Here is a 19,354-nt window from a genome sequence, read left to right as displayed (position 1 = left end):
GTCTCTATGCTCGCGTCACTCCACTTTCCTCCTCCACCTCCCACTTTCTTCCTCTCGCTCCCACTTTCCCTCCACCTCCATACAATACGACACACCGGCACTACACAGCTTTTACATGTAGTTTAATCTGCCCTGAAATTACCATCCTTCCATCTTGAATGCTGAGTTGTACCAAAATATTTAACATTTGAATGTAATGTTAGTCACGAAAAACTACCATGGAAAAGGATGTTGAGTCACAGTATTACCTTATTCTGCCACTGAGCAACATGAAACAGGCTGTAAAAAGACAAAAACCTGGGTCAAGTTAAGGTAAAAGGACTATAGTAAAAGTGAATGCTGTCGTGTGTTATGCTATTGTATGTCTAGTTGGATTCAGAAACTCAAAAGCTCATGTTTACCAGATCAAACTTTCTCGTTGCGCCAAAAATTGAGGAAATGGGTTCATAACTTTACTATTTAGATCTGCGCAGATTGAGATGCACATTCAGCAGCAGACTGAAAGTAGCTTATATTCAGCATTATAAACAGTTGACCCAGAAGTTACTTTTGGTAGCAACTGGACTGGCCCAGTGCATTGGGTGTGACTGATTCTCTCTCTCTCTCTCTCTCTCTCTCTCTCTCTCTCTCTCTCTCACACACACACACACACACACACACACACACACAAGCTCTCATGCACATTCACACGCGAACGCTCGCAAGCAAACAAGCGCACACACACACACACAAGCTCTCTCACACACACACACACACACACACACACACACACACACACACACACACACACACACACACACATTTATGTCTTTTATTTATGATACAAAACAGCAATAATATTTCATCTTTGTAGCCTTCAATAAAGCATCTCTCTCTCTCTCTCTCTCTCTCTGACAACCACGTACGCACTCTATTTAAACGGTAGTGGTCATCGTGAAAGTGGACAGTACACGCCTCTTTCACAACCCTCTCCTGACCCACAATATCAAGTTTCAAGAATTCAGTGATGCGTTTCAAAGGCCTAAATTTACGCAACATCTTACGCATCCTAGACACTGAGCATGAGAGAGAGAGAGAGAGAGAGAGAGAGAGAGAGAGAGAGAGAGAGAGAGAGAGAGAGAGAGAGAGAGAGAGAGAGGAGAATCATTTACAAAGTCCTTGGTATCAATTTAATTTCTAAGATAATTTAAAATCTCACAACTGAAGTCAGTGTTTTACAAGAAGCCTTAACGAAAGCCAGGGATCGTACAAAGAAGATTCTCGATAAGAAACACAGTTCGAGATAAAAGTGGGTGATTCATTGTGACTAATTACTAATAAAACCTTCTGCTAATCTGCTATAATAACACAGAAGATTAAAGCATTACTGAACCAAGAGCTACCGATGCTTGTTAGATTTAGCGCCTTACGTAGCATACCGCCCTAATAGAACCAGCCTCCGTGCTTTAAAGGAAAGATCAGGTCAGTAAAAGCTGAATCATTACCATATCCTTTATTTCCACTACGTACACACTGAATATGCCTCGCTAATCCGTACTGAGGGCAAAGTACACACACAGTGGCACACTCCGGGAACCGCAGCAATAGTGTAATGTGGTCCAGCCGCTATTGATCTGACCCGAAGTGTAGGGAAACTGCACACACACCGCTGCCGGACGTACGACGCACAGGAGGGGAAAGTACACCCAGTCCCAAAGATTAAGTATTTCATCCTTTTTATATAATCATTTCCTACGGTCATTCACTACCTTCTCTGCTCTACATGGCGGATGTATAGTTCAAATCATCATGAACTGTACTGTATATTCGAGGTTATTACGTATTTCATCTTAGGGAACTACTGAGGTTGGAGGGGAAAAAAAAAAAAAAAAAAAGTGCCTAAGGGAGAAGGGGGAGGGACGGAGGTGGTAGGACGGTACTGGCACGATCACCTCTGAGGGTTAGGGGAAGGTGAGGGGAGGTGTTGGGGTGGAGAGGAGGGGAGGGGAGGGTGTTGGGGTGGAGAGAAGGGAAAGGGAGGTGGAAAGGCAGGGGGTCGATGGTTAAGAGAAGGGGAAGGAACGTGAGCTGCAAGGGAGATGAATAAGTGGTCTTGCTAGTCTGGATGAGGAGTCATGCTGGCCTGGTTAGAATTATATACCACTAGAAGTTTCACAAGATGAGGCTGTGCTGGACTAGACTAAATTAGGGCAAGACGGGCAGGCCAGCTAATGTCAAGGGCGGCATGTAGACGTCTGTGTGTCGGGACGAGTCCTACCTACCTATGGAGTCAGGTACCGTACATGCACTATAAGTTTAACTCCACTTTCTTTCAAACGCCGTACCAATTCCACTACCCCTGAAATCACCGTCATTCCAGCCATGTATGCCTTGGGTGGCCTACAGCCCTCACACAAATCACCATCATTCTACCCCTGTGTCTAGTGGGTAGCGTACAGTTTTCTCACACAAATAACCAATACTATTCCTGCATCCCATGGACAGCCAACAGCTCTTACAAATCACCATCAATGTACCCCAAATTTCTAAAGGTAGCCTACAGCTCTTCACACAAATCCGGGGATATGGATGCTCCAAGTCCAATTAACACTCACCTATCTTTTGCACCACCTGTAATAAAAAATAGGATCCCCATATCTTTACGCACATACAAAGGAGAGCTTCAATTCCTCCTCACACTCATTTATTCGCTATTTCCGACACACAGGCAATAGGTAAGCAAAATAATTTCCACTTATCTCCGAAGAGAAATACTACAGCTGGCCACATTACAGTGCTTCAAGAAATGATGTTTGAAAGCATTAATCAACCCCAGACATTTTCTCTCACACCCAGTATAGGCCCAGTACACTCAAAGGCCTACTCGTGGAATCCGGTTTACCGTGAGTATGAGTAAATAATAAACTCCGCAAGATACCTGCCTGGTCCAATGACATACAAGGTACCGTAAAGTTCAGTTCAGTAGATTTTTTCCACAAGAAGTCCAGAACAACATACCGGTACTTGCAGTCTCTTTATCCTTGGCCACACCATTAATTACATTAAGTAATTCAATTCGAGAAAAGTTATTACTCCGCGAACCGGTCCTCCAGCAAGCACTGTACTCTGGAACCACACCCCATTACAGTGGCCATACCTTACCCAGTCACTGTACTGCTATACAGTTCAGAAGCGTTTGGCAACAGAAAGAAAATGAATATAGGTCCTGCGCTACATCAGAAAGAAGACTACTGAGCATGGTCAAAGAATAAAAACTGCCGTGAATCTCCCTAACAAGTACCGTATGACTTGTAGAGAGTCTAAAATGAGAAGATATACTTCTGTCTATCTACCTAATCTATCTATTTACAGCCAGAAACCTTAATCCCACAAGGAGTGTCCAAAAACAAATCGTCCCCATGTCGCCCTGTCCTCTGCCATCTACCTGCCTTCCCTCCAATTCACACATCCCTCTTTCATGCATCTCTCCACTCCATCTCTCCATTTCATGTGTCTCTCCACTCCATCTCTCCATTTCATGCATCTCTCCACTCCATCTCTCCATTTCATGTGTCTCTCCACTCCATCTCTACATCTTATCTCTTACTTGCTTAATCCCTACAGCTCATAATTGTTAAATTCAATATGGAACTGTTAAACCTAAAGGGATGTGAGCATGACACACTACAAAATCGGACATGGAGCTGCCAAAACTCTAATGGTTCGCGAGTCCGCCAGCAGTGTGTTGTGTTATGTTGTGAGAGCACCTGACTCCCTAGAGAGTGACTCAGGTGTTGTGCTTATGGCGCTCAAGTGTTTGGTGCTGATGCCTTGTGTGTGTGTGTGTGTGTGTGTGTGTGTGTGTGTGTGTGTGTGTGTGTGTGTGTGTGTGTGTGTGTGTGTGTGTGTGTGTGTGTGTGTGTGTGTGTGTGTGTGTGTGTGTGTGTGTGTGTGTGTGTGTGTGTGTGTACTACAACTCTGATGTGATGTTATGTGATGAGTGTGGGAGGAATGTAGTATGAATTACATGTATGCAAGTGTGCAAATAAATCACACAGACGCACATGATTCCTAAGTATGTTGCTATCCACTAAAAAACTGCAGAAAATATCCCAAGCGCTCTCCTCTGTGTACCGTAAGTATGTATGTCAGTAACAACACAATCACAACCTTCACAAAACATATACAGAAACCTTAGTAACTAATCGGTACCGTGCTGTCCACATAAACTTACACGCCCTCCCTCCTACCCATTCACTCAGGCGTGTCCTTGATTCCACAAACTGCATATACATTCATACATTCCAAGGCGTGAAGCTGGATGCAACAATGGGACTCTACTATCTTGTGGTGAGGCGACTACAGCAATACACAACCACATAATATAAACCCTTCACCACATCAACTTAACTCTAAACCCACACATACCAGCACAACCGCACACACAACTTCAAAATCACACACAACTCCACACCCATACATCGTTGCACACACACACACACACACACACACTCACACACACACACACACACACACACACACACACACACACACACACACCTTACAACTTAACCCCTTTCCATTAACATAACACATTAATTCCACACCACACCCACACCTCCACATCACACAAAATTTCCATACACAGACAACACAGTTCCCTCCCGCCAGTCCAAGCAGCCTTTCCTCATGCACTCTTCCAATTTATTCTTTCTTCTTGTTCTTTGTCTCTACACATCAACAATTCAACACAACTCTTTCAGCTAGAGGAGATCTTTTTAATTCATTTTTCTCCCATCACACGATTTTATTCATTTTAGGGAAGACTTTCAAAGCATACCACACAACACAATACCACATCACTCCACACCGCACCAAACATCACCTCATACAACACCACTGTATCATTCCACATGCCCTCAACGCAACACACATCCTTTCAGCTCAACATCACACCACACACCATCAAATTTCAGTTCACTCAACATCACACACCACACCACCTCACTCTGCCAAAACAGAACACCAAAGAATCATCACGTGACACAACACAATAACACATGACGTCCCACCACACCTGTTACCAAGCACACCAAACCACACCACAACTAGCACATCACATCACAACCACCACACCCCACCACACCATCACTCTACGCGCGACAAACATACATCATACCACAGCCACCACACCACATTCCATAACCCCACAATTACCACACTATCAAGCAACACATTCACTCCATAGCTTTCATTTCTCACACTCACCTCACCACTTCACACATACACACACACACACACACACACACACACACACACACACACACTACTGGCTTTATTCAGCAAAGACAAAAGCAATCTTCAATTTATCAGTCATCTATCAACATCAGTTGCTATTATGATGAAATAAGGTACGAGAATATAATTTCTAAAAACTAAACGTAACCCTAAGTAACAAAGATCAATTGGTGCGAAAAGAACACTGTTAACTGATAATAATAATAATAATAATAATAATAATAATAATAATAATAATAATGATAATAATAATAATAATAATAATACCAAAATCATACTAAAATATAATGCCACTTTTCACCCAACATCCCTTTTGATTAAGCACTTCAGCTCCATGACGTCATACAGAATATGCAAACATAATTCTTGCTATCTCCTGACGATTTTATTCAGCTGAGAGAGAGAGAGAGAGAGAGAGAGGTGGAGGGGGGGGGTTGATACAGACTCCATTAATCCTTTCACAAACACAGGTCCATCCCCAACTTAACAAAATCGTCTGGAGATAAGAATAACCCAACCCCACCACCTCGGACTGCAGGTGTTTACACGGAGGAGACTGAAATGCGTCACAGCCACCTACATCACATCTTTTCCCAGTGTTGAAGACTTCTTCTTGCAATAGGTTTTTGGCCCGTATTCTCGTCGGTTATGGAAGCTCCCTAACATTTTTTCCTAAGCGATTCATTTTGCTTATTATTCCTTGCTACCATTACCTGTCATCTAAACCATTCAGACACTACCATACCTAGCATAAATAACATACAAGTTGATATTAACTTGCCGTATCCAGAGATAAATCGCTAAAGGAAGAGGTGTTACGGAGCTTTCTTAACCAACGAGAATATGAACCTTACATTTTCTCTGCCTGGTCTTTTCTTCACACAGACAGATTCCACTAACCTTGCCTCTGTCCACACTACGGTAAAATGATTCTCCTGTACTCACCTTTTACCTTTTCCTAAGCGATTAATTTTGCTTTTTACGCGTTACTCTCCTGTGTTGTATAAATCCTTGAAATGTCGTCATATTCTGCATAAATAACGTACAAAAGAATATTAACCAGCTATATCGAAAAATAAATCGCTAGGGAAGTGGTGCTAGGGAGCCTCCTTACCCCTCGATAATATGGGTTTAAGTCTCTCATGAACTAAACACAATCGTGCGGCGGTAACAGGAACCAAATATAAATCATGTCATAAGGTTTCTCTGCCGAACCAAACTGTGATGAGTTAACCAGAATAAGAGTCTAATATCTACCATCACAGTGACAGCGTTGGTACAGACTGCTTTTAACTACTTAACTGCGTAGGTGGGGTGATGTAAGTGTGTGTAATTCATGGGGAGAGTGCGTGGGTGGGGGCGGGGAACAGGGACATATTTTAGGTGGCACTAGAGACTTCGGAGCACATCTTCCTCGGTTATTTATTTGAGATGTTACATTTTCCTTCCCTTTCTAGTACGGTACTGAGGCAATTTTTATCGATACTACAATGTACAATAAATAAGCTGAGAATATCAAGATGTAATATGCATAACACACTGCCAAAAAAAAAAAAAAATGTTTGCAAGGTCTCCTGTGCCACATAGAATACAACTCAAGGCGAAGTGTGTGGAGTGGGTGTGTAAGAAGAATTGATGCGTGCTGTATGGTGTGTGCGTGAAGATAGTGCGTGGTGGAGTGCAGAGTTTGGAGTGCAGTTGTATGTGAAAACTGGAGTGCGATGAGATGGAAAAAAGGTTTATAATTAAGTGTATCGGGTATCGATTGCATAAGCATCATAAAAAAAAATATTGCAGGTCTCCTTTACTCTTTCTTTACATCAAAAAGGCTACAGTACATCCCAAGCTTCCCCTAACAGGTGCACTACAAGAATGGCTAAATTAATGCCTGTCACCCACACCAGTCATTAAAGCAGAAAAATAGCTCTTCCCAATTCCCAGTCATCATACCATAACCCACATTAGTCACCAACATCCACGTCCTCAACTGCACCGTGCTGCTGAGTAGGTATAATGTGATGAACGTCTAAGGCAATACGTCTTATTATCATTTTTCTACTTGTTACTTCCAGACCATCATATTCGGTGTGTTTGAATGCATATAACGTAAAGAGGTAGTTAGCAAACCAAGTGTGAGAGGTGAGCGTGTCAGATGAGTGAGTGGAAGGTGTAGTAAGCATGGAGTGGTGAATAAGTTATGAAGGTACGGGTCGGTGAAACTATGAAGGTTTTGGTCAGTGTGAGGAGGTAAGTGTATTAACCGAGTATCGTACGTGGAAAAAGTATGTAGCAGCTATGGTAAGTAAAAGTGTGAGGGGTGAGTGTGTTAGATGACTACGTGGGAAGGTTGTGTGTGTGGTATGTAAGGTAAAGCAAGTAATCGATGCTTGAGGTGGGGGAGGTGGAAGTAAGCATCGTGTAAAAGCGTTCCTTTTGTGTCCTCTCCTCCTCTTGTTTCTGGCCCCGACCCACCACATGTACTAGCAAGCAGAGCGACGACAACGACGACGATGATGACATAGTTAAGACGTGTGTTTATCTGCATGATGAAACTAATCTATTTCTACTCGTGCACGTTCTTGAATGTATCTGAATGTACGGTATGTATTTCTACTCGTGTAAGTTCTTCAACGTATGTATGTATGTATGTATGAATGTACGTACGTGCCAATGTGCGCGCGCGCGCCCACGCGACCGTCTGGCTTCCTGTACAAACACTCATAACCAGTACTTTAACTAAATGGGTCTGAATGGAGGTAATTGTCTCAATACCCTGTGTGTGTGTGTGTGTGTGTGTGTGTGTGTGTGTGTGTGTGTGTGTGTGTGTGTGTGTGTGTGTGTGTGTGTGTGTGTGTGTGTGTGTGTGTGTGTGTACTCAATTCCTCTAATTCAAGCCCCTATGTGCTGTTGTTGTGGTAGGTGCGTTGCGAAGTTGCTTATGCCACTGTGCTTTTCTCTGTACAAGTATGTGTATGTGTTTTTTTTTCTATTATTTGTTTTGCACAGTCTGTGTGTGTGTGTGTGTGTGTGTGTGTGTGTGTGTAATTCACCGGGTCGGTCAGGATCACTTGATGGTCGTGATAGTCAGCTTTTTACCCTCCCGGAAAGGAGCTGAGAGCTCATATAGTCCGATCTAAGGGCAAGGCTGTGACCTTCTCACACGCACACACCCGTCCCCTTGCTCAAGGGGGACTGTAACCACCCACTTCGTCAGTGAAACCTTTCGCAACCTGAGCGAGGCGCGAACTCCCGTCCACCAGTTGGCAAGCGAGAACGTTACCACTGCACCAGCGAGTGTGTGTGTGTGTGTGTGTGTGTGTGTGTGTGTGTGTGTGTGTGTGTGTGTGTGTGTGTGTGTGTGTGTGTGTGTGTGTGAGCGCGCGCGCGATGTGTTCATGTACCCTATGTGTAAATTAAGTGCTTCTGATCGCGTAAGACGCCGATGAAATAGTAAGTGCTTTATATGAAGATATGTGTGGGTGTTTGTGTGGGTGTGTGCAATTATGTGCAGACTCTGAATTTAATATGAGTGTGTATAAGCGAATATGTAAACCCTAACCTGGGTGTGTACGGAGAGGCGGTGATATACAGTATGTGTCTTGAGTGTCAGATGTAGGTGTCGCTCTGTATGGCTTTGTGTAGGTGCAGGTTGGTGTGTGTGTGTGTGTGTGTGTGTGTGTGTGTGTGTGTGTGTGTGTGTGTGTGTGTGTGTGTGTGTGTGTGTGTGTGTGTGTGTGTGTGCGACCGGCATGTGCGAGCTTATATCAATGCTAGTGCGTGTGTACGAGTGCGTACGCAGATATGAATATGAATGGCTCACTGTACTAACCTACTACGTATGTATGGTGTAAATTTATGTGTATATTTGTCCATCTTTAATAATATTGCGATGTCAAAGATCCTATACGTGGTACTTGGATATTTATAGCCTAATGACCGTATGAGGAAGTTCGTGTGAATCAATATATCTGTATATTTGCTGAATTCAGTGTATGTTGTATTATATATATATCTTGTTATGTAGCCTCGCCCTATCAGTCTTAACCCCTATGATATGTGGACGATTTTATTCACTTTAGGGGAGATGTTATGCACTGAAGGAGTAAACTTGTGACTAGATATCACCTCTTCAGTTCCACAAGTCGCTAGTAGAAAAAATCGATCGGATAGGACAAGAATAAAAACAATAATAAAAAATAAAAGGCAATACCTGATTATATGTAGCCTATATATGTAGGCTATATCCACGTGTGTGTGTGTGTGTGTGTGTGTGTGTGTGTGTGTGTACGTATCGTGTTTATGTATGTATATGTATGCATGAATGGTCGTACGTATGACTGTGTGTGTGTGTGTGTGTGTGTGTGTGTGTGTGTGTGTGTGTGTGTGTGTGTGTATGTATCGTGTTTATGTATGTATATGTATGCATGAATGGTCGTAAGCATGACTGTGTGTGTGTGTGTGTGTGTGTGTGTGTGTGTGTGTGTGTGTGTGTGTGTGTGTGTGTGTGTGTGTGTGTGTGTGTGTGTGTGTGTGTGTGTGTGTGTGTGTGTGTGTGTGTGTGTGTGTGTGTGTGTGTGTGTGTGTGTGTGTGTGTGTGTGTGTGTGTGAGCGGGGTGCGTGACTTCCCAGGGCCCCCAAGGGAACAGGTTTGGTGGCTGGCACATACAACTTTTTACCTCAGTTACCCCCCCCCCTCTCTCTCTTACCTCATGCCTCACTGTCACACTCCTCTCTTTACCTCAATGTTTGTCTCTCTTTCTTTACATCACTAACTACCGTCTCTCTCTCTCTCTCTCTCTCTCTCTCTCTCTCTCTCTCTCTCTCTCTCTCTCTCTCTCTCTCTCTCTCTCTCTCCAGCAATTCAAGGGCATGGTGTACGAGAATATAGGTAAAGGTATTCATCATCATCATCGTCATCACCATCATCACCAGCACTCTCCAGCAGGTATGTGAGGCACCGGTATGAGGGCTCAAGAGAAATGTAGAAAAGCTGGACCATCTATTGAGATAAATCACAGTTATATTCATTCACTAATAAAGCACTCAAATTTCGAAATACTATTCCACAGGACACACGATCCACACAGACTGCGTTTCATGATGCTTATGGAATAGAGCCATATTGCAGTATGCCAGATTACAAAAATACTATAGACAGACAGACAGGCAGACAGACAGAGGGATAATGTACCGGTACGTATGTATGTATGTGTGAATGTGTATGTGTGTATGTCTTAAAGGAACAACTCCATAAATAAGTCATCCATCCATTTTGATCCTCCATTTCCCGTAAGCTGTTTTCCTTATATACTCGTACACTTTCACTTCCATTACCCACCGACCTTCTTAGCCTCCCAAACCTCCTCCTACCATCAGATCCTCTCACATACTACTACACCCTTTTCACCACCTACTCACATCCATTCTCTTGAAGTGACCATACCATCTAAGTTCATTTTCACTCTCTTCTACCCTTTATTCAATAGACTTCTTTACTCCACTAGCCTACTCCAAATCTAAGAATATCTAAATTTCATACCTTAACCAACCTATACAGCCCGCATATTCCTTATCCCATTTCCACTGCTTTTAACTCTTGATTTCTCATACCCGTGCCATTCTAAAGTCTCGAAAGTATATGTCAATGTGGGTACTACTTCACCGTCCTGTTTTACTCAGGTGTCCCCTCTACTCATGACCTCTATTCAGTACCAAGCCTCTTAGCTACTCTGCTCTCCACTTCTTCCACACAATTTCCTCTCTTTTGTATCCCCGCACCTAGGTACAGTACTTAAACTCATCCACCACTTCTAGTCTCTCTCCATTCACCAACAGAGCACACCGAGTCACCTTCTCTCTCAACAACCATCACTTCACCCTCATCACCTTTAAGCTAATGTTCAATCCTAGCCGCTCGCAGACACTCAAAAAATTCTGACAGTCTACAAAACACCCTGCTCACTACCGTCTACACAGTTTTTGCTTTTACCCCAGGATATTTATAGAGACGGCGCTGCTACCATAAAACTCCACACAGATGGCAGGAAAATACCAGTAAAGAGAGATATTCACAACGCATTTACAAGACCTTTTCAGACATTTAACCTGGGATGGCAAGACAATATAAACGGAGATGTGTGAGCAGTCTTTGATTTGCTAACATTATTCTTGTCCGTAAATCAGAGGATGAGATATATACCAGAAACGACAGAAGAGTTGAAGAAGGAAATAAATGAAATCTGGCTTGAAGGTTAATGAAGAAAATTGAAATTATATGCAACAGATTCGTTCAGCCTCCTGTACTAAAAACTGATGAAGAACAAGAATGTGTAATGTAGAATATCAGTACGGTACCAGTAACTAACTTAAGTTTATCGCAAAATCAATCGAAGAATTACACTGGGATGTACCGTAGTAATTTTGGTAAACAAAGTAATATCATGAAGGACGGGATTTTTGCCTTTGTCAAAAAAGGCTGAATAATGTCCTTGTGCTGCTTATGGATCGATACATGAAAATTCTTCAGACTGTAAACCTGGAAGAGCTCAGAGAGGTATTCGCACCACTTTATTCACCACTACTGATATCCCATTCTGTCACATTCACCTACCCCTTCCTGCCTCAAACTTACTCTCACCGTACTCCTGTTCAACTCACTAACCCTCTCGTTCACTCATTTTCACCACTTCACTGTCACCTTCTGGTGTCACTTCACCTCTCTCATCGCACCGGTACCTCATTTTAACCCAGTATCCCACACCATCACTACCTTTCACTAACGGGCACTTCACTCACTGTCTTGTACCACATCACCTCTATCACCGTACGGTACCACACTCTTTACAATGGTGCCTTTCACCTTCCCTGACATACATTCACTGCTTCAACCGTTCAAGTAAATAGCAACACAGTCAATTAAAATTACCTTCACATATACAGCATTGTATTTAATCAAGTCACTGTCGCACACTTTCACAAGTGCGATTGCGCACTCAAACGACAGAGAGAAAGAGAGAGAAAGAGAGAGAGAGAGATTAATACCAGTATGGTACTTTCTTCAAAATACAATAATTTGTAAAATCAACAACTCACATATCGGTACTTAGATACACTAAATCAATGACTTACATAAAATTACACCATACTAATTATACCGTACTTACACAGTGCACACACATGTAGTGAATTAGTGCGCGCACACACACACACACACACACACACACACACACACACACACACACACACACACACACACACACACACACACACACACACAGAGCAGGGGTACATTAACAAGGTGTCAATTGTTACTCAGGTGTACAAACTCAATTACCCAGCACCCTAAACCGGTACTCTTCGGGCCCTTCAATCCGATGATAATACCTGGCTTCAATTAGGTCACCGGTGGATAATTACGTTCACATTAAGGTAGTTGTGTTAGAGAGGAGAGGCATATGAGAGCTATTTCTAAGATCTTGAGTTCCAACAGCCTCTCCAACGTTGAATAAATTTGTCTGGAGATTGCAAAAATGAAATAAAATGATAAAAACAATCGCAGGAAGAGGTAAATATTATCTTTCTTTTCCCCTTAATGGTTCTTCTTGTCCTTGTTTCTTCATATTAAATTTTAGGTGCAAAAAATAATGAAAGAGGCACGTAGGTGGGGAGGGAGGGAGGGGGGAAGAAGGGAGGGGGATGGATGGGGAGGAAGGGAGGGGAGGGATGGGGAGGAAGGGACGGGGAAGTGTGGAAAAAAGACGCGATGGGGATGGATGGAATAAGGAAGGGGAAGCGATGGGGAGAGGAATGGAGCGAGGATGGATGTGGGAGTAAGAGAAAGGGAGGAATGGGGGCGGAATAGAGGGAGGGAGAGGAAAATGGGAAAAAAGCGAGAGAGGAGCAGCGACGGAAGAGAAAGGGTGAGGAAGGAAGGGAGGACGGAAGGAAGAAGGATATGGGAGAGAGAAGGGTGGGAGTGGTAAGGAGGGAGGGATAACAGAAGGGAGGCAGACAGAGCTGGAAGGGAAGGAAGCAGAACGAAGAAGGGATGTAGAAGGGAGGTAAAGGACGAAGACAGCAGTGAGGAATGGAGAGGAAAAGGAAGGTGGCAGAAGAGTGACAATGGGAGAAAGAGTCAGAAGAGAAATAGGAAGTGGGGAGGGAGAGAAAGAGAAGGAAGGAGAGGAGGAAGGGGGTAAAAGAATGAATTTACAGAGGTGAGGAAGGGAGAGAGTTGAGGGTGGGCGGTAGAAGAACGATACGGGGGAAGGGAAGGGAGTGAGGGGAAGGGGAAAGAGAGAGACAGAAGAGAGAGATGCCGGAACGGGTGGGAAGGGAGATGGGGAAGGAGGCATACGAGAGAGGTACAGGGGTAGGGGGAGGGAGGGAGTGAAGGGAAGGGGAGGGGGTAATAGAGAGAGCGGAGGGAGGGAGGGAGGATGGGAGTGGGGAGGGGGATGTAGGGTGGGAGTGTGACGGTCAGCTGGGCTCCTTCAAGGTCGCACAATCGATTCCTGTACCCCCACTCCCTCCCCTACACCTCCTCCTCTCTGCCTCCCCTCCCTCCCTTTTCCTCTTCCTTCCTCCCACACAGGCCTTCCCTCCCTTCATCCCTCTCTCTTTCTCTCTTTCTCTCTCTTACACAATTCCTCCGTCCTCACTCCTCTCCCTCCATCTCCCCCTCCCTTACACAATCCCCCCATCTCCACGCCCCTCCCTTCTCCCTTCCTCCCCTTCCCACTTCTCCCACCACACCTCTTCCGCCTTACATCTCTATATTCAGCTCCACTCCTTTCCTCTTCCTCCTCTGGCTAATTCGTCTCTTTTCCTCTTCCATTTCCTCCTGTCCTTTCCTCTTCCAACACTCCTTTCCTCTTCCTCTACCACATCTCCTCTTCATTTCCTTTTCCTTTCACACTAATCCTCCTCCATTCTTCCAAATCCTGTTGCAGTCTTCTCCCTTGCTCCCTCCATGTCTCTAATCCCTTAATCCTTCTACCGCCACGCTACAACATTGCTACGGTACGCTATTTCGGTGGCATAACTCCTCACGATTCCTGGGGCGTGTTCTAAGTGACATAAAAGGCTTTGGTAACGCTTTCCATCGGTGATTTATTCTGCATATTACACCTTGACATTCCAAGTTATTTATATCGCTTTAATAACAACAAATTTTTCGTAGAACATCTTCCTCGATTATATATTTTGCATTTTACGTTATTTAGTTTACAATGTTTTATTTTCGACATAGTTTGCGTCAATGTCATGCAGAGGGATGCAGAGATGTAATAGGCAGACTAAATCACAAAGTAAAAGGTACTGCGAAGTCTCTAAAATTAAAATTCACGCAGAATACGACCCGATTTTATCCACCAGAGCCTAGACGATTTTTGTTTCAGTTTGAGTGAGACTTTTCGACCTGGAGGGGTTGGCCGTCTTTTATTTTATTCTGGTTAACGTCAGACGATTAGACTCAACCTTGCCAATACTATGACATATTCTTTATTTAATCCCTGCAGACTCCAGACGACTTTTCTCTGCTTAAGGGAGATTATTTTGAACTATGGGGTTTGGGTGTCGCTTTCTCTGACCCTTTCACTGCAAAAGGTCTCCCCTACGATGAATAAAATCGTCTGGTAGTAGCCTGACTAAAAATAAAAATACGTTGTCATCTTGTTGAAAGTGAAGACGGCCTCGGGCTGACAAGGTTCCACTCACCTGGCTACCTTTACCCTCAGTTATCCTAATCCCACTTCCTCTCTCTCTCTCTATCCATACCAGTACTTCCTCGTTCTTCCCTTCTCCCAATCGCCGTTTTCCCCTCAGCCTCCCCCCCCTCTTCCTTCTCTAGTACTATCGTTCTTCTCTAAGTTAGCCTCCTTCTCCGTCCCCCTATTTCTTTCTCTCCCTTCCACTACCATTTTCCCCATTCTTGCTTTCCCCTTTTTCCCCTCTGATATTCATGTTCTCCCTCAGTTAGCCTCTCCCTCACCTTGTCGCCTTTCCACTCACTCCCCTTTCCCCCACGTCCCCTCTCTCAACCCTTGTTTTCCCTCGGTTAGCCCTTCCCTCTCCCTATCATTGCTCTCTCCCCCTCCCTTCCTCTCTCCTCGTCACGCCTCTTGCACTCCCTGGTTCCCTTGATACCGACCCTCCTCTCCCCCCTCCTTCCCACTCTCAAAACCTGACCACATACACACACACACACACACACACACACACACACACACACACGAAAATTAAAAATAAAAACATTCTCATTTGGTGCAAAGCCATACGAGTTGTCAAAGGCTCACTGCATTACCCCCCAAAAAATAATAATAATAATAATAATTCCAATTCTTCCCTCCGTCTCAAAAAAAAAAAAAAAAAAAAAAAGCTCCACTCTCCCCTCCTTTACGTGAAAAAGCCACAGGTGTAAGAAATAAACAAATAACTCATCAAATATATCAATACAACGAGCACGTAAATACAACACTAAAACAACAAAACGAACAAATTACAAACAATGAAGTAAATATTGGTGCATGTGCATGTGTGTGTGTGTGGGGGAGAGGGGACAGGGGTGATGTAATGTTCGGTCCGCCCAGCCAGACCCCACACACTGCACAGCCAAGACCCGTTGATTTGAGAGGGGCAGGACACAGAGCCCCACAGACTGCCCAGGTGCACTCATCTGAACCCCACAGTTCCCTTCATCCCTTCCTTCCCTCCCACCACCCAGAAGCCTGTTTATGTAGTAGTAGGAACTGTAGCCCCAGGTTCATTCTAAACGTGAACCCAGTGAACTGCAGGCTGAAGCTGTCCTCATCCTGCAGTATACCATCCTATTTCGAGTGACTGAGAGGGAACGGAGGGACGTTTGCATAACCATACCACTACATGAAGGCGTTCCTCTCCTATACCAAGGGATATATGTCTCCATAAATTAACTACCGCCACATTTTTTACACTAATATTCACTAATTTAATTACGAAGTGCTTGGTAACTGTGTGAATGACGACATACGGATAACCATAAAAGCAACCACACACACAGCTTAAGGCTTTGTCGAGTTTACAAACTGACCTCCAGGTACAAATGTCAAAACTGTAGACGATTTACGTATTTTACTTTCAAGGAAGGTCCATCAGTTACGTTAAGTTAGGCTTGTGTGTTACGGGGACTTTAGATTTGGTTAGATTCAGCTGTCTGTTTGGGCTTGTACAAGTTACGTTAGTCTGCTAGCTTGGATTAGTCTTACGTTACATTAGTCGGCTAAGTGACGTTATTCTGTGAGGTTTACGTTACTGGTAAGCTACATTTAGATTAAATATAAAGGAACAGGGAGTAAAGTGGTAGTGGTGGCTAAATAAGGTGGTAGGGTAGTGATGAAGGTGCCAGTTAAGCCTACCTACAGACGGCACACCCACCCCTACAACCACTGTACACCACATCAACACCCACGCCCACACTACACCACACACCCACATCACACCAATAACCACATGACACCACATCCACAGACCGCAAACCTACACCTACAGCCATAAACCCCACCACTCCACACCACATTCACAGACCACATCCACACCACTTCCCCGGCGCCGCACGTGGCAACACACACCTCCCCCTCCCCCTCCCCCCCCAAAAAAAAAAAAAAATCAAGGCCGGGGCAGGCCAGTCACTAGGAAGCGCGGCACGACAGTGGCTACAGCACTGAGTGGCACAACCATGTGCTGCCCTCGTGCTGCACACACACACACACACACACACACACACACACACACACACACACACACACACACACACAGGCTACTGGGAACAATTATAACATTTCGACCCCTTCACCCCAAAGGCGACTTGTCTGGGTTTATTCTTGCCACTTCCACCTTCTTATTCAATGTTGGTGAGCTCTTGTCGAGAAGACAGTGATAAAGGCTTTATCTCACCTACCCAATTCAAGAAGTCTCTCTTAAGCTGGCAAAAATCGTCAGGAGATAGCAAGAACAGAAAATACAACGTCATGTTACTGCCAAGGTTAATAATTTTCCAGAACTGGATGATCACCAGGCCTTATCAGAAAAGCAGTACATTACATCACGAACTGAGGAAAAACTCGTTACCCTCATACAACAGTCTGTCTAATTTGGTCTAAAACTGCCATCCCTCTATCATGAGCGATGAGCTTTAACAAGAAGTTAACAGTAGAATAAGGTGCTATATCCCGAAGAAGTGCTATGGAAAATATGCAGAGCCATAGTATTTCCTTATGTCACCGAGCTACAGAGGCTTGAAAAAGACTAAAATTTCCACCAAGTTAAGCTAAGATGGACGAACTGTAGTCATGCTTCGGGCCTTTCCACATGGAGATCAAAATCGGATATATTCAGATGCAAACTGTTCGATCGGGATTAAAGCTGGAAGAACAAGCCGTTTCCCTGGGTCACGCTCTGGCTCCTCCGCTTGTGACTGTCTCCTGCATTATGTCTAGCATTGAGAAACACCTTGGCCAGAACGTGACCTAATGAAACGGGGTGTTCTTCCGGTTTTTATCCAGACGTACGTAATGGAATAATTTACGTCTGAATACAGGTGATTCAGGTGTTAATGTACAAGGCCCTGCTCTGTATTGTTGTTATTTCACCTTATCATGGCCTAGATTTTCCTTCTCAAGTAGCTTATTCGAAGTGACTCAGTGGCAGGATAAGCGAATATTAAGACATTTTTCCCATAATTTTTTCGTGACATCGTATTCCAGTGTCAAACTACTGTAGCTACTAGGCTTCCAAAATGGAGATTTGGCAACTCCAGGCAAAGTTAAAGTAAAAGGAGTATACAAGTAGACAGACAGATCGACAGACAGACTGACAGACAGGCAGATAGATAGATACAAGCAGATACAGATGGATATGAGTGACTGCGTACCTACCTCGTCTTCAGGCAGATCGAACCCTTGTGATTTACGCCACCTCATCCTGGGTCATGACGGGTGGCTGGGCTGACTGGCCTTGCTCGCTGTAGCTCCTCCTCACTTTACATTCGTGCCAGCGTGTCTGGGTGTGACGGGGCCAGCAAGTAGCCTCCCTTCCACGCACTAGCACACCTTAACTGTCTGCCCCTCACTCGCACATCCTGAACACACACTGAAAGTATCTGGGGCTCCTCAATATTGCTGCTGTTACTGCTGTTCAAGATCTGTTTGTCAAGGATCTTTGTACAACGGATATTGCTGCTGTACACTCTGTTATCATCATACTACACTATCACATGATACCGACATCATTTTCAGAGTTAATCCACAAGTTCATCTATAATAAATCACTGCAATCCAAAAGTTCGTCTGTTTTAATTCACTGCGATGGAAAATAAATTACAAAAACACACTCTCACCAATTACTATTTTCAGGGGTGTAAATCTAGTAGTTCTTTTTCAGAGTTGTAGCTGACTGCAATGGAAAAGTAAGCTTGTTAATAATGGTAAACAACAATCACACATGTTACCATTTTCAGTGACAAAAAAGTACGGTACGTGTTACTGACTATACATTACTGCAAGACAAAAGAAGTTTATGATGATAAGCATTAATCCTTCGAGCATGCAACAGCCATCTCTCACACTTAGAGCTATGAAGACAGAATCCATACACTGTACCGTCAGGCCTTTTGTACATTATGTTGTATAAATGGTATCAGCCGGTACCACAACACCTGCTCCGAGGTATAAGGGCCCGAGGCTAGGCTGCCGTAATCCACCAGCCTACATTTACGGGTACCGGTACAGGCCAAGGACAGTCTATTCCCTCTAATGACATGACATGAAAGACCTCCATTCACTTCCAAAATAATCAATAAATTCATTACTTTCAACCATCACAATTAAAATCTACTTCAGGCTACTCTCTGCACACAAAGCCTAGACAAATACACGCACATTAATCCCAGCAGTCAAAGAATCTGGAGAGCGTGGTAACAGAACAAAGAGTGTAAGGCGTCATGAAGATTATCAGAGTGTAAAAACCACAATATCGACCAGCCTACACCCCCGCCCAACGCTCAAGACCTGGTGCCGTATGCATAAAGATTCTTCATATTTTA

General features: G+C 44.0%; 1 protein-coding gene across 1 annotated transcript in view; it reads right to left on the bottom strand.

Annotated features, from left to right (window-relative positions):
• LOC145399669 (sodium-dependent noradrenaline transporter-like) overlaps window positions 1-18,407 on the bottom strand; it is a 102,947-nt gene extending 84,540 nt beyond the window's left edge. The window contains exon 1 of the mRNA XM_080272210.1: window positions 18,189-18,407. Within this exon, the coding sequence (XP_080128336.1) occupies window positions 18,189-18,233 (45 nt within the window). The 5' untranslated portion in view covers window positions 18,234-18,407. The remainder of the gene's footprint in view (window positions 1-18,188) is intronic.
• Between the last annotated feature and the right edge of the window lie 947 nt (window positions 18,408-19,354).

The sequence above is a fragment of the Coenobita brevimanus genome, chromosome 50 (assembly GCF_032717465.1).
Source record: "Coenobita brevimanus isolate Jiangsu-jjx chromosome 50, ASM3271746v2, whole genome shotgun sequence".
Lineage (NCBI taxonomy): Eukaryota > Metazoa > Arthropoda > Malacostraca > Decapoda > Coenobitidae > Coenobita > Coenobita brevimanus.
Note: the sequence above shows the minus strand (reverse complement) of the source record. Positions and strands in the feature narration are given on the sequence as shown.